A 14,071-nucleotide genomic window follows, 5' to 3' on the forward strand; every position below is an offset into this window, starting at 1 on the left:
TTTCTCCTGTCCCATGTCAGAAGATGGCTCTTTCTTCTGGTATGATACAGGGAGTTTGCATTTTCCTTTTAACAACATGCTTGAGTTTAAAGGAGGAGAGAGCCATTCTCCAACTCCAAAGTCAGCTTTAAATTTTAATTGAACTGGTACTACAAGAAGACCAATAGTGTTAAATTTTTTAGAGAAGAGCAGAAACAAACATTTAGAAAGACTTATGAAAATTTGTAGATGATATACCAATAGGCCATTTTACTCTGTTTCCTGGGACAGATGATTTGTCCTTTTTCTTCAGTTGTCTCATTTGTCCAGTGTTCTTCAGATTCCTTAGCCTTCATTCTCTCTGCTTGCCCCAGTTCTGGCTACCAAGTTCATTCCCTTACTAGTATTAGAGTCTACATCTATGGAATTTTGGAGTATACTGAAGACCAGCTGAGACATCCAGACTCATGGGCTGAACAACTACTGTATTCTTCAACTTTCCATTGGTAGACAGCCATTGTTGGACTAGCTGGACCATGGCTCAGGAGACATTCGAATAAATCCTCTTGTTACATACATAGATAGATTGAATTTTACTAGTCTTGCTCATGAAGAGAACCTTGAATAATGCAGTCCTTTTTTTTTTTTCACTTGCCCACGGAAGAAGATGCGCTGGCTAACATGAGTTCTTATAAAGACATTCTTCCTAGCTCCATTATTCTCTAACTATTCAACTTACTTTGAAGACTACTCTTTTTATTATTATTCATTGTCAAGACTTTGCCCTGAATTCCAGAAGAAAACTTCCACAGCAAATGAGCCATCATTCAGCCTTCTGGTGGGAGACAAATCCATCATCTTTTTAAAAATCTGGTCCCTGCATTTCTCTCCTTGTTCTCTGAAGTGCCTGTGACTAACCTGTAAAAAGTACCTTCAGTTCTCCTCACCTCAGCGTGAAGCCACTGAACAAACATCTCCTTTTGTGCCCTTAAATCTCTCTTTAAAATTGTGAATATTCTGGGCACCCTTCCACCTGTGGGGCAGGGAATCACTCCATTCCACATTGAGGAAATGGCTGTGCAAATTAGTCACATTGTGCCCAGGAGGAAGAAGGGGAAGTGTCTATAGAGTGCAGGAAGATCTCAGGGTCAGCTGTAGGAGCCAGAGCAAGTGCTATTGAAATGCATATTTCTGCAGATCTGGAAAAGGTCTGGGTCTGGGGAGGGAGGCAGAAACAGCAACCATTGTACTGTGTCTTTAAGCACACTGTAACCTTAAGGGAGGTGCTCTTGTCACTCAGGCCTCACTAGCCAATCAGCGCCTTGGGACTGAACAGCCTGTCAGTGTGGTGCAGGGCACTTCCGGGAGCCAGGTGTGGGTTTGGCTTAGCAGAAGAGCTGGCGCCAGTGTTTTCCTGTGCTGTGCTGTGCTGTGCTGTGCTGTGCTGTGAGTTCTGCTGCAGGGAGCAGTGACGGGGCCATGGAGGAGCTGGGAAGACATCCCGTGGTGAGCGATGGGCTCCTGTCCCTAGGTGGGGAAATGCTGGAGTAGTGTGGAGGGTCCTCCTCAGGGCTGCGTGTGAATCTGCAGCCAGATTCCCTGCTCTGAGTTCCCCTGTGGTCCTTGCAGCTCTCTGGACTCTGGCACAGACCTTGGGATAACTTTGCTCTGTTGGCTGCATCTTTGCAGAGCATTGGGAACAGGGAACTGTGTGAAGAAACATAGTTGTAGTCAACAGCACCATGCTTATGGTGCATCCATGGCGGGCAGGGTGCCAAACTTGGAGAGGTCTACTTTGTCCAGTGTCTTCTAGATGTTCAGCACTTTGCGTTTCAGCTTTACCTGTAAGATCCTTTACAGTTAATTTTGTGGAGGTTGTAAAAGGCATCTCTCGGGTTGAGTAGCACTCCACTACTTAGCTGTGATGAAGAAGAGGAGAACTGGTGATATAAAGGATTTACTATTGCTTAGTAGGTAGTAAGTCTCAAAAAGTAGAATTTAGCTAAGGGAAAACTGCCTCAAAAATACCGCAAGCATAAGTCTATGCTACCCAGGCCTGGTAGAGGTAAGGACGCTATGATACACGTTTTTTTCACCAGGATTGTCCAGACATTTGGCTCCAAACCATCACAAAGGAGACACCCCTGACTGACCACCAGCCACTAGGCCCATCCCTACATCAAAGAACAGGCTGCTCAAGGAGGCATCACAGGGTCACAACCTCCCGTAAGGCCTGGAGGGCCTTCAAGTTCCACTTTTCTTGAGTAAAGCATAGTTCTGAGAGATGAGCAATATGACACCATGTGACAACTATTTGAAAAGTCAAACACTGTTGTGTTAAGGACTGGCCTGGTCAAGCAAGGCTTTCATTTAGCCCTCAGGCAGGGAGGAAGAACATTCTTGGGAGAGGGAGTAACAGCCTGGGGCCTAGTCCATGGGAGCTTGGCCTAAGTTTTTGATATACTGTTTTCTAATTTATGGCCCCTTTTTTGTTTTAACAGAAGTTACTGTTTGAAAGTGACCTATGTTTGGCTACAGAACTTCCTAGCTAAGAAGCTAAGAGTTGGTCTCCAGGAGAGTGGAGGAATGTCTACTAAAATACAAACTTTCCAGACTAGGGCTCTGTTTACTCTGCTGGAAGTTTAGAACTGGGAACACTTGTAGTGCCTGAATATTTGGTTTCTGCTCATCTAGTAGGGGAGCTGCTAATATTCTGGGTGCCCAGCTTGGTTGCCATAGCTACTGAGGGACTCTGGCAAGGCTTAGCAATAGTAGTACTAGTTTGCAGGTTCTTTCCAGGATTCTTCTCTGCTTCTGCTCTAGGGGGTTGTAAGGAAGATCACAAGCAATGTCATCATGAGTGTGGGGTGTCAGAGCAAGTCTGCTGTGCTGTCGTTTCTGCTGGGACTTGAATGGACCATGAGTCAGTCTGTGGTTCTGTTGGTCCATGTGATGACCTTGGCAGTGGTCCTTGTCCTCTGAGCCTCCCTGTGTGGGATTTCCTGGGGATGGAGTGGCTGTTTAACTTTGACATTGGAGGATGTGATGCTTGTGATATCACTATCCAGTGTGCATCCACAAGCATTGCTTGTGTTGTTTGGTAGGAAAAGAAATTGGAAAAAGTGAAGGTCTGGTTTCTAGAAGTTCTGAAATTGCATTCTGCTTTCAGGTTTTATCTTCTAAATGTCACAAATAGTTTAGAAGTGGTTGAAAGAGGTGATGTGGATCATCCTTGAGCAATACATGATTAGAATGCTTCTAAGTTTCTGCTACCACCAGCCACCATGGTGTGATTCAGTGAAGTTCAGTTCCAGGGGACAAAGGGAATTTCTGATCTCTAGAGATTTCTCAGGTGTCCATGGTGTTGGGTAGGTGGATAGGGCAGATTCCACATCTGATGCCATGATCCATGTGGCAGGAAGCAGATTTTAAATTATTTTTCTGTGTTGTTTTGGGGTTGGTCATCAGTGGGGCTGGGTTCACCAGAAACCACAAGGAGCCATAAGGGGCTGCAGAGATCACATCCATATACAGAAAGCATTAGAGCATGGGGCTTCTGTCTTTGGAAGAATACCAGTAGCTTCAGTGTCAGAAACATAACAGTTTAAGGGTCACTTTGAGTTTATTTTTTGGTAGTTGTGAAATCTGTGTTTATTTAATTTCTATACACATAGAATCATAGGTAGCTGGGCAACACTGTTCAAGATCACATCTTTCCTGGCAGAGTTTGTCTCCCATCCAGTGGTCTCCCCATTCTCTCTACCTCCATTTCTCCTTGCAGCCTGATCTCTCCTGTCCCCATCCCCACCCACCCCTAGTCTATCCAGAAAATCTGTTCTGTTTCCTCTTTTCAGGAAGATCCATGTGTCTCCTCATGGAGCCCTTGTTATTAATTAGCCTTTCTGGATCTGTGGATTGTAGCATGAATATCCTTTACTTTACAGCTAATATCCACTTAGAAGTGAGTTAATAATATGTTTGTCTTTTGGGTCTTGGTTAACTCATCGAGAATGAATTTTTTTTCTAGTTCCATCCATTTGTCTCCAAGTTTTATGATATCTTTGTTTTTAAAGATTTATTTATTTTTTATGTATACAGTGTTCTGCCTGCATGTGTGCCTGCAGGCCAGAAGAGGGCGCCAGATCTCATTACAGATGGTTTGAGCCATTATGTGGTTCATGAGAATTGAACTCAGGACCTCTGGAAGAGCAGTCAGTGCTCTTAACCTCTGAGCCATCTCTCCAGCCCCAATGTCCTTGTTTTAATAACTGAGTAACACACCATTGTATCAATATACCACATTTTCTTTATCCATTCTTTGGTTGAGGGACATCTTTGTTGTTTCCAGTTTCTGGCTTTTAGGAATAAAGCTGCAATGAATATAGTTGAGCAGGTGTCCCTGCGGCAGGATGAAGCATCCTTTGGCTGTATGCCCAAGAGTGGTATATTGGCATCTTGGGGTAGATCTACTCCCAGTTTTATGAGGAACTGCCATTTTGATTTCCATAGTTGAAGTACAAGTTTATAAATGTTATTTCCCATACAGGATCAGAGTGATGTAGTTAAAATGTTGTCAGCTCATGCCATTCTGAGGTCAAAGAGTTTTTCAGTGACTTGAAATTCTTAAGCCTTCTCTTACTATCCTGATGGAATTTTATTTTGTTGTTTTATTATGTAGCCCAGGTGGGCCACCAATTCATGGCAGTTTATTCCCAACTTCTGAGTGCTGTGGATGTATGCCATCTAGTCCTTTGAGTAGTTGAACGTTAGTGACAGATCTGAAGAACTGTGTTCACTGCTTCTTGTAGAATTAGAAAGCAAAGTGTTTCAGCTATTGATAGCTTTAGAACCAAGGGTGCAGAATCTGAAAGCATTTGTTCACATCCATTGTGCCCACACATATTTGTGGGTGTTGATATGGAGAATTTTAAAAGATCTCAACAAGTGTGGAGTAATGGTATCCAAATTTGGCTGCTTATTAGGATTGTAGTAAGAAGAACTCACTACAGCTTACTCAACACTGTCTGAGTACTCTGAGGCATAGCAGTTAGGAGATGGAGCTGAGAAAATGGGATTTTAAGTAAAACTAATTAAATGCAGCTCTAGAGAGTTTCACTGGAGGAGGAACTCTCAGCTTGATATGTGGAATATTCACACTAGAGGGATTGTTTGCTCCTTCAGATATTCTGCATTTTTAAAAGTTTCATGACTTTTCTATAATACCAATGGATGGTATTATAATTTGTATGCATCTAAATTGACAACTTTGTCCTGTGGCAAAGACATCTTGCTAATGTTTTGCACTTAAGTAGTTTCAAACTTGCTGGGCGGTGGTGGTGCACGCCTTTAATCCCAGCACTTGGGCGGGAGGCAGAGGCCAGCCAGGTCTATAAAGTGAGTTCCAGGACAGACTCCAAAGCTACACAGGTAAACCCTGTCTTAAAAAGGAAAAAAAAAGGAAGTTTCAAACTGGTGTTAGTAACTACATAGTCAAGCGATAGAGTGAATTTTGTTACTTGTAGCCACTGTTGCTATTGATAAAATTACTTTAAGCACTAAAATCTCCCAACTCATGAAGTTAACCTAGGATGGTTCAGTAGTAAACTTGATTTTATTCTTGTATGTTTGAAAAACAATTGCTGAAGACAGTTTATTTTCACTGATTTTAGATGTCAGCAATTGTTTTATAAAGTTTATTTACATGTATTTGTGAGATCGTGAGCTGACGCATCAGATCAAAGCATGTTGCTGTACAATCACATTAAGCTTGTTCCTGGGAACCCATGGTAGGAAGAACCAAGTCCTGAAAGTTTTCCATTAATCAGTGTACATGAGGTATAGCATGTACCTACACTCACACATCACACAGACACGCTCACCTCTCTCTCACAACCAACACACACATTCATAAATAGACACATAACATACACACAAATGCATGCACACATCACACACATAAACACATATACCACACACAAAAATATGCACACACACTCAAATACAAACATACACAAACACAAATACAAACAAATATAAAGACACACACACACAAACATAAATATACATACTTCACACATACCCACACACACACACAAATTCATACCCAAACATACACCCACATATACCTACAAAGAAACTTTTAAAAACAATACTATAGTTAACAGACATTTAGGCTACGTGGTGAATAAATTTACACAGGACTGAATTTCTTGTTCAATTTGTTATTCTTTGTCTGTATGACATAACATCATGTTCTGAAAAGCTCTGACCTCATAGAACTAGTCTGTTGTGGTAGTCATAATAGTTACATCTGCAAAGTATGTTATTTGGAATACTTTGGCTACTATGAGGAAAGGATGCATAAAATACTTTTGCATTTAATATTAGTGGTTTAGAAGAATCATTTTGATTCTTCATCAATAACATAAAAGGCTGTGCCAGTTGGAAACATTCGAATTATAAAGACTCTTGTGGGTTAACTACTAAACAACTTTAATATTTAGATGTAATGATATAAAACATTGCTTTGCCTTTGACACAATCTTTCTATGTAGCCCTGGCTGTCCTGGGACTTGCTATGTAGACCAGGCCAGCTTTTGAACTCACAGGCATCCTCCTGCCTCTGATTCCCAAGTGCTGGGAATGAAGGCTTACACCAGCATGCTTTGCTGACCTTGGCTTTGGGTTCTTTGAAACAGTCTCAATACATATCCTTGGTGGGCCTGGAGTTGCTGAGTAGAGCAGGCTGGCTACAAGCTCAGAGATCTGCTTGCCCCTGACTCCTGAGCCCTGGGATTAAAGTATGTGCCACCACACCTGGATGAGATCTTTCTTATATGACCACTAAATGCCAGTGTTGATTGTGCTTTGCAGAAGTAGAATAACATATGTGGCCCAAAAATTCAGGCCAGACTTACTTATTTTGCAAACTGGTCTCTAGTAGTCCAGGTTGGCCTTGAATTCTACATTCACCTGAGGATGGCCTTGTCTTGATGCTCTTACCCCACACAACCCACTGTCCAGCCTATAATTAAACAAGTAAAACGTGAAAATGTTGCTCCTTTGTTCATCCTGCAGGGTTTGATTCAGAGTTGAAGAATAATCTTGTTTGTCATGCAGACCTGTGTGATTTCTGTTTACTTTTACGCATTTTGGCCCAAGTGTATACAAATTAGTTCTACATCATGATTGTCACTCAGCTTTCCTTCTGAAAAGTTTATTTGCATTTACAATTATGATTTTTTTTGCATATCTTAGATTCTCCATTATTCTAGATAATTTTCATGTTTTCTGTGAAACTCAGGCAGGTGTCATACTAGGCAGGAGTTCTAACACTGAGCTGCTTCCTTCCTTAGAAATACTTGTCTGAGGTTTGAAAATATTTTTTCTTTGGTATGATTTCAGTAAATAGATCAACCCCATTGTTTAACATTTCTTTTGTATAGTTTTTACTTCTTCTGTGGGTTTTCCTGCAGTAGGATAATTGTGCTGTTAGATGACTTCATTTCTTCAATTTTAAGGCTTCTTTGTTTCCTGTGTCCTATCTTTGAATAAAGACTTAGGCTTTTCTTGTGGAAAGTATTGAGACTGAGTGTAAGGAAGTGTCTTTCTTTCTTTTTTTTTCTTTTTTTTTTTCGTCACAAAGCCTAAAAAATATTTTAGGGAGATTATATTTACCCTGTTTTTAAAATTTTAATTATTGAATTAATTGATATATTTGAGCTAATTTGCTGGATAGCTTTTCTGGAATTCATCTATGTAAACCAGGCTGGTTTCACACTTGGGATAATCCTGCTGCGTTCTAAGAGCTGGGATGACAGGTGTGTGCCCAGTAAAATATCATTTATCTTGCAGTTATTTTCTCTCCTAATATATGTCTAAATTAATGATTGTGTATTGCAGCAAATGTGAAATCTGCTAACAAATGTAGCTCTTGCTTGCAAGTAGACAGTCATTGGGATGGACATTTCCCCTTCTTCAGTTCGAAGTTTGGATTTTTTAGTTCAGATTACTTAAATGAGGATACATCTTCAAGCCTATGGAAGTATGGAGACATTATGTGTGAAGGTAAGAAGAGCTATTATTACTTTTTTGTAACAGTAACAATGTACCAGGAAGATCCAGACAAATACAAATAAGGAATAAAGTGTCCTGCAGTCCCAGTCTGTGTTCTCTTAGGCCCCTGAGAACAGGTTGTGCTCCTTGTAGGGAAAGCTGTTTTCTGGGCTTAAGACGCGTTCATTTACTTTATCGGTGCTAGGGTGGTATATCATGTTGCAGTTGCTTTTCTTCTACCTAGGCTTATCACTGACCACAATCATGTTGAGAAAGTCAGTGTTATTGACTCACAATATTATATGTTTTGGTTTTTTAGTCCTACATTGGCCACCCTTCATTACTTGAGGATTTGATAAACGAATAGAATGTACCTTGATGAAATCCACCCCTTCTTTCCTCCCCTTCTGTCCCCCTGCCTCCTTTTGTTTCCTCTTCTCTACTTCCTGGGCTCATTTTAGACTCACTGAGTTCACTCAGTTCTTGGGGAGGAGAGGGTTTGTTTGGCATCCAGGTCCAGTTCACATCCTTCATGCAGGCAAGTCAGGCAGGAACTGAAGGCAGAGGCAGAGAGGCGGGACCTGAAATAGAGACCTGGACAAATGCTGCTTACTGGCTTATTCTTCTTGGCTCCTTCAGTTTTCTTTCTTTTTTCTTTCCTTTCCTTTCCTTTCTTAATTGAAAATAGAGATCCATGCAATATATTTTGATTATGATTACCCTTCCCCAACCCCTCCCTGATTTTCCTCTCTTATCCAAATCCACACCCCTTCTTTATCCCTCTCATTAGAAAACAAACAGGCATCCAGATATTCTGTTTGCTTTCTCAAATATTCCACTATCACCTGTCCAGGAATAGTACAGCTCCACAGTGGGCTGGTCCTTCCCTCATAAATCATTAAAAGAAACCTCCCTAGAGTTGAAGTTCCTCTTCCCAAATATCCATAGCTTATGTCATGTTGAGGAAAATCCAACCAGGACAAGGACCATGAGCTTAGTGTAGTGAGACCTTACCTGAAAATTAAATCAAATAATATAATAAAATAACACAAAAAACAAATAAATAACTGAACTTTCATAATTACTTCATCTTTTAGCATTACTCTTTTCAAATAATTTGATTCTCTTCCAAGTCTTTGGAAGATTTGGTTACAAAAGCACCTTGTATTTTTGTCTGTTCTTAAGTTTGGCTTTTAAGCAATCTGGTAATTTTGTTCAAATATATAAAACAGGGAAATTTTGGGTATGGGTATGACCTGCTCTAGGGACAAGCTTCTCAAGTGCTGGGATCAAAGCCATTAGCCTCCCAAATGTTGGCATCAAAGTTCGGAGCCTCCCAAGTGCTGGGATAAAAGGTGTAAGGCACCACGGCCTGGCCTCTATGGTTCACTAGTGGCTAGCTCCACCTTCTGATCTCCAGGCAAGCTCTATTTGGCAGAACACAAACAAAATATCTCACAACAGGTGAGACCTGCTCCAGGTATCATATACTGTGATCTTTATTCCTCAAGAAAATCTCAGGATGAAACTTGAGGAATGATACCCAAAGTTGTCCTCTAGTTCCCTCATGAACATAGTACCCCATACACACATGTGCACCTTCGTATGAACACACATGCAAAATAAAAAGAATAAGTAGAGATTAGGAATAGACCTCAGCATAAATCTAGTTACACTAAACTTAATAGGAGAGAAAGTTGGAAGTACTCTTGAACACATTGGCACAGGAGATCACTTCCTAAATATAACACCAGAAGCACAGACACTGAGCACAACAATTAATAAATGGGACCTCTTGAAACTGAGAAGCTTTTGTAGGGCAAAAGACACGGTCAATAAGATGACAAGACAGCCTACAGAATAAGAAAAGACCTTCACCAACCCCTCATCTGACAGAGGACTGATCTCCAAAGTATATAAAGAACTCAAGAAACTAGACATCAAAATACTGAACAATCCAATTAAAAAATGGGCTAAAGAGCTAAACAGATAATTCTCAAAAGAAGAATCACAAATGGCTGAAAGACATTTAAAGAAATGATCAACATCCTTAATTATCAGAGAAATGCAAATCAAAATGACTCTGAGATACCACCTTACACCTGTCAGAATGGCTAAGATCAAAAACACTAATAACAGTCAATGTTGGAGAGGATGCAGAGCAAAGGGAACACTCCTCCACTGTTGGTGGGAATGCAAACTTGTACAACCACTGTGGAAATCAGTATGGCGGTTTCTCAGAAAATTGGGAATCGATCTACCTCAAGACCCAGCCATACCACTCCTGGGCATATACCCAAGGAATGTTCATTCATACCACAAAGATACATGCTCAACTATGTTCATAGCAGCACTATTTGTAATAGCCAGAACTGGGAAACAACTTACATGCCCGTCAACTGAAGAATGGATTAAGAAAATGTGGTATAGTGATATTTTATTTGTACTGAAATGTGATTTTATTTGTATATTAATAAAGTTGCCTTGGGGTCAGAGCAAGCCATAGCAGAAGCTGGGTGGTGGTAGTGCACACCTTTAATCCCAGCACTTGGGAGGCAGAGCTTGGCAGGATCTCTGTGTGTTCAAGGATACAGCCTGCATGGCAACACATGCCTTTAATCTCAATACCAACCATAGAAGACCCGGAGGTCTGTACAGACAGGCAGTGATGAGGAGGTCATGTGGCTGGGTTTACAACCAATGAGAAGGCAGAACAGAAAGTCTATATAAAAGACAGGAAGTAGCTCTCTTGTGGAGAGGAAAGACAGAGCAGCAGTGAAGGGTAAGGTTTTTCAGCTCTCAGCTATTGCTCTGACCTCTTGGCTTTTAACTCTGCAATTGGCTCTGTGTTTCTTTTTCTGGCCTCGAACTCACAAAGATCCGCCTGCCTCTGCCTCCCGAGTGCTGGGATTAAAGGCATGTGCCACCATTGCCCGTGGCTCTGTGTTTCTTATTTAACAAGATGGCTACATCTACAATGTGGTACATATACACAATGGTGTACTACTCAGCAGAGAAAAACATGACAGCATGGAATTTGTAGGCAAATGGATGGAACTAGAAAAATTCATCCTGAGTGAGGTAACCCAATCCCAGAAGGACAAACATGGTATGTACTCACTCATAAATGGATTCTAGATATAAAGCAAAGAACAATAAAACTGCAACCCACAGAACCAGGAAGACTATATAGCAAGGGGGACCCTAGGGATGACTGTGGCTTATAATAAGTTTTGGGTTTACTCAATTACTGGGTAAGCCTCAATGAAACATTTCACTATTAGGATAAGAATTTATACTGTATCAAGCTGATAATAGAAAAATCAATTAAAAAGTGGAAAAAAAAGATTAGGAACAGTGAGAGGTGAAAATGTCTAGTTCATTTCATTATGAGAGAGTTTTATTGCTAGAAGGCAAGGTGAATTTTGAAACTTAAGTGGGAACTGATTGAATAGAGAGGAATAAGATTCAGAAGAGCTGTTTAAGTTAAGAGCATTAGTAGGAATGATTAGTAAATTAGTGGAGCAGAAGTTAGTTAGCAGCAATGTCTACAAGGTATCCAAAAGTGTCCTATCATTAGGGGAATGGGAGAACAAAATCACACCACTTGTGTCATTGATGTAAACACATATGTTGAATGTTCTACTGTTCACATAGATTCCACAGTGCTTTTGTGGAGGCCAGAGGACAAGTATAGACAATTTGTTTCCTTCTAACATTTGAGTCTTATGGATTATACTAGTCTTTAGCCTTGTTTGCAATTGCCTTTATTGTCTGAGGCAGCTCCTTAGCTCTCGTTTTTATTACTTTTATTTATTTGTGAGGATAATCTGCATATGTGTCTAAATATCTGACTCAGATGGTCTTGCCTGTCTATTTTTAATGCATTAAGCTTACATAGGTTTGCATGCCATCCTAGGACTTAATGTAGCCCAGCATAACTTTTATTCAGTTGTATAGTATATAAACCATGTAGATTGCCTCTGGGTTTTATTATTTGTGTACTCATATACAGGTGATTATATGTACATACAGATATCCTAAATGTTTTCAGAACCAAGCTGTTTTTGTTGTTGTTGTTTGTTTGTTTTTTTGTTTTTTGAGACAGGGTTTCTCTGTAGCTTTGGTGCTTGTCCTGGACTAGCTCTGTAGACCAGGCTGGCCTCAAACTCACAGAGATCCACCTGCCCCTGCCTCCCAAGTGCTGGAATTACAGGCATGTGCCACCACCACCCGCCTCAAGCTGTTTAAAAATCATTACTGATGACATAATTTTTCTTTTTTTGTCCTCTCTAATCACCTTGTTCTATATGTCATTGTGTAGATACTTAAACATTTTACAAGAGAATGATTTCATTTCTGCTTAATTAAAGCAGCAATGTTTGTTTCTGGTTTAGAGTAACATTTAGTAACATTTGCTCCTCACTTTGCTCATCACATCTAAGATCTCTTTTTGGATAATGTACATTTTAATGATTGGTCATTAAATACTTAGCCAATTGCAGTACAGGTACATAAAATATATAAACAGCAATTTTTATTTTTACCTCATAAGACTCTTGAGCTACTATTTTTAGATATATATTTTGTTGCTACTTTCAAATTTTATGATAAAATGTAAGCAAATTGTAAAACATAGTGATAATGGAGTTATTAATATCAAAGTATATACATTTATACTTATATATTTTAGCCAAGTATATACCTAGATCATCAGGATGAAAACGGACTCTCAGAACAAAGAGTAAATACATTTCTGGATTTTAGTCTGCCTTTGAGGCTATTTAGAGGACTTGGAACAGTGGTAGAATATTTTGATAGATAATAAAATGTCTACACCAGCATGCTTCATAGGTCCATTTGCTTGGAATATCTTTTCCCAACCCCTTTTCCTAAGGTAAAGTCTTCCCTTTTTGTTGAGGTGTTTTTCTTGTATTTGGCCGTAGCATCAACCCTGTTTTCACATCCCTTTTTATTCTGTGTTTTCTTATTGGGTAATTGAGACCATTTATATTGAAAGATACCAATTACCAATGATTGTTGATTCCTGTTATATTGTTGTTGTTTGTGTGTGTGTGTGTGTGTGTGTGTGTGTGTGTGTGTGTGTGTGTGAGAGAGAGAGAGAGAGAGAGAGAGAGAGAGAGAGAGAGAGAGAGAGAGATTCTCTTTGACTTTGCTGGTGTGAGATTCTTTCTTTCCTGTGTTTCCATGGGTGTAGTTACCCTCTGTTGATTGGAGTTTTCCTTCTGAGAAGTACTTTCTGTAGGGCTGAATTTGTAGCTAGATATCTTTTAAATTTGATTTATTATGGAATGTCTTATTTTCTCCATCTGCTATGTCTTGCCTGGCATCTGTGGTCTCTTGGAGTCTGCAGCGCATGTGTCCAGGCCCTTCCTGCTTTTAGAATCTCCATTGAGAAGTCAAGTGTAATTCTAGTGGGTCTGCCTTTATGTGTTTCTCGGTGTCTTTCCCTTGAGCTTTTATTTTCTTTCTTTTTCTGTATGTTTAGTATTTAGTTTATCATGTGGTTTATCATGAGGGGACTTTTTGTTTGGTTTAATCTCTTTGGTATTCTGTATGCTTCTTTTACTTTGATAGGCCTCTCCTTTTAGTTAGGGGCATTTTCTTCTATAATTTTTTTGAAAGTAATCTCTGTGCATTTGACCTGAATTTCTTCTTTTTCCTCTGTTCTTTCTTATTCTTAGATTTGTTCTTTTGTAATTCCTAGATTTCCTGGGTGGTTTGTGTCAGGAATTTCTTTAGATTTAACCTTTTCTTTGACGGATATTCCCATTTCTTCTGTCTTGTCTTCAGAGCCTGAGGTTCTCTCTTCCATCTCTTGTGTTCTGTTGGTGAAGCTTGTCTCTGTAGTTCCTGTTGCATTCCTAAGCTTTTAATTGCCAGAATTCCTCAGTTTGTATTTTTCTTTTTTGCTTCTCTTTCCATTTTCAGTCTTGCACAGTTTTCTTCATTTCCTTCAACTCTTTTTCCCTTTTCTTGATTTTATTTAAAGGATTTATTTCTCTAACAGTTGGTT

The 14,071-nt window shown here is 39.8% G+C and overlaps 1 protein-coding gene across 7 annotated transcripts in view; it reads left to right on the forward strand.

The window, feature by feature from the left end:
* The first annotated feature begins 1,363 nt into the window (after positions 1 to 1,363).
* The window catches only part of LOC118584000 (zinc finger protein 120-like), a 69,175-nt gene continuing 56,467 nt past the window's right edge, over positions 1,364 to 14,071 (forward strand). For all 7 annotated transcript variants that reach the window (XR_004944990.1, XR_004944991.1, XM_036187884.1 and 4 more), the window contains exons 1-2: positions 1,364 to 1,485; positions 7,882 to 8,046. Coding sequence is in view for 5 of the 7 variants with exons in the window: in XM_036187884.1 (XP_036043777.1) it covers positions 7,996 to 8,046 (51 nt within the window). In the remaining 2 variants the exon portion in view is untranslated. The remainder of the gene's footprint in view (positions 1,486 to 7,881; positions 8,047 to 14,071) is intronic.

This window comes from Onychomys torridus, chromosome 5 (genome assembly GCF_903995425.1).
Source record: "Onychomys torridus chromosome 5, mOncTor1.1, whole genome shotgun sequence".
NCBI classification, from domain to species: domain Eukaryota; kingdom Metazoa; phylum Chordata; class Mammalia; order Rodentia; family Cricetidae; genus Onychomys; species Onychomys torridus.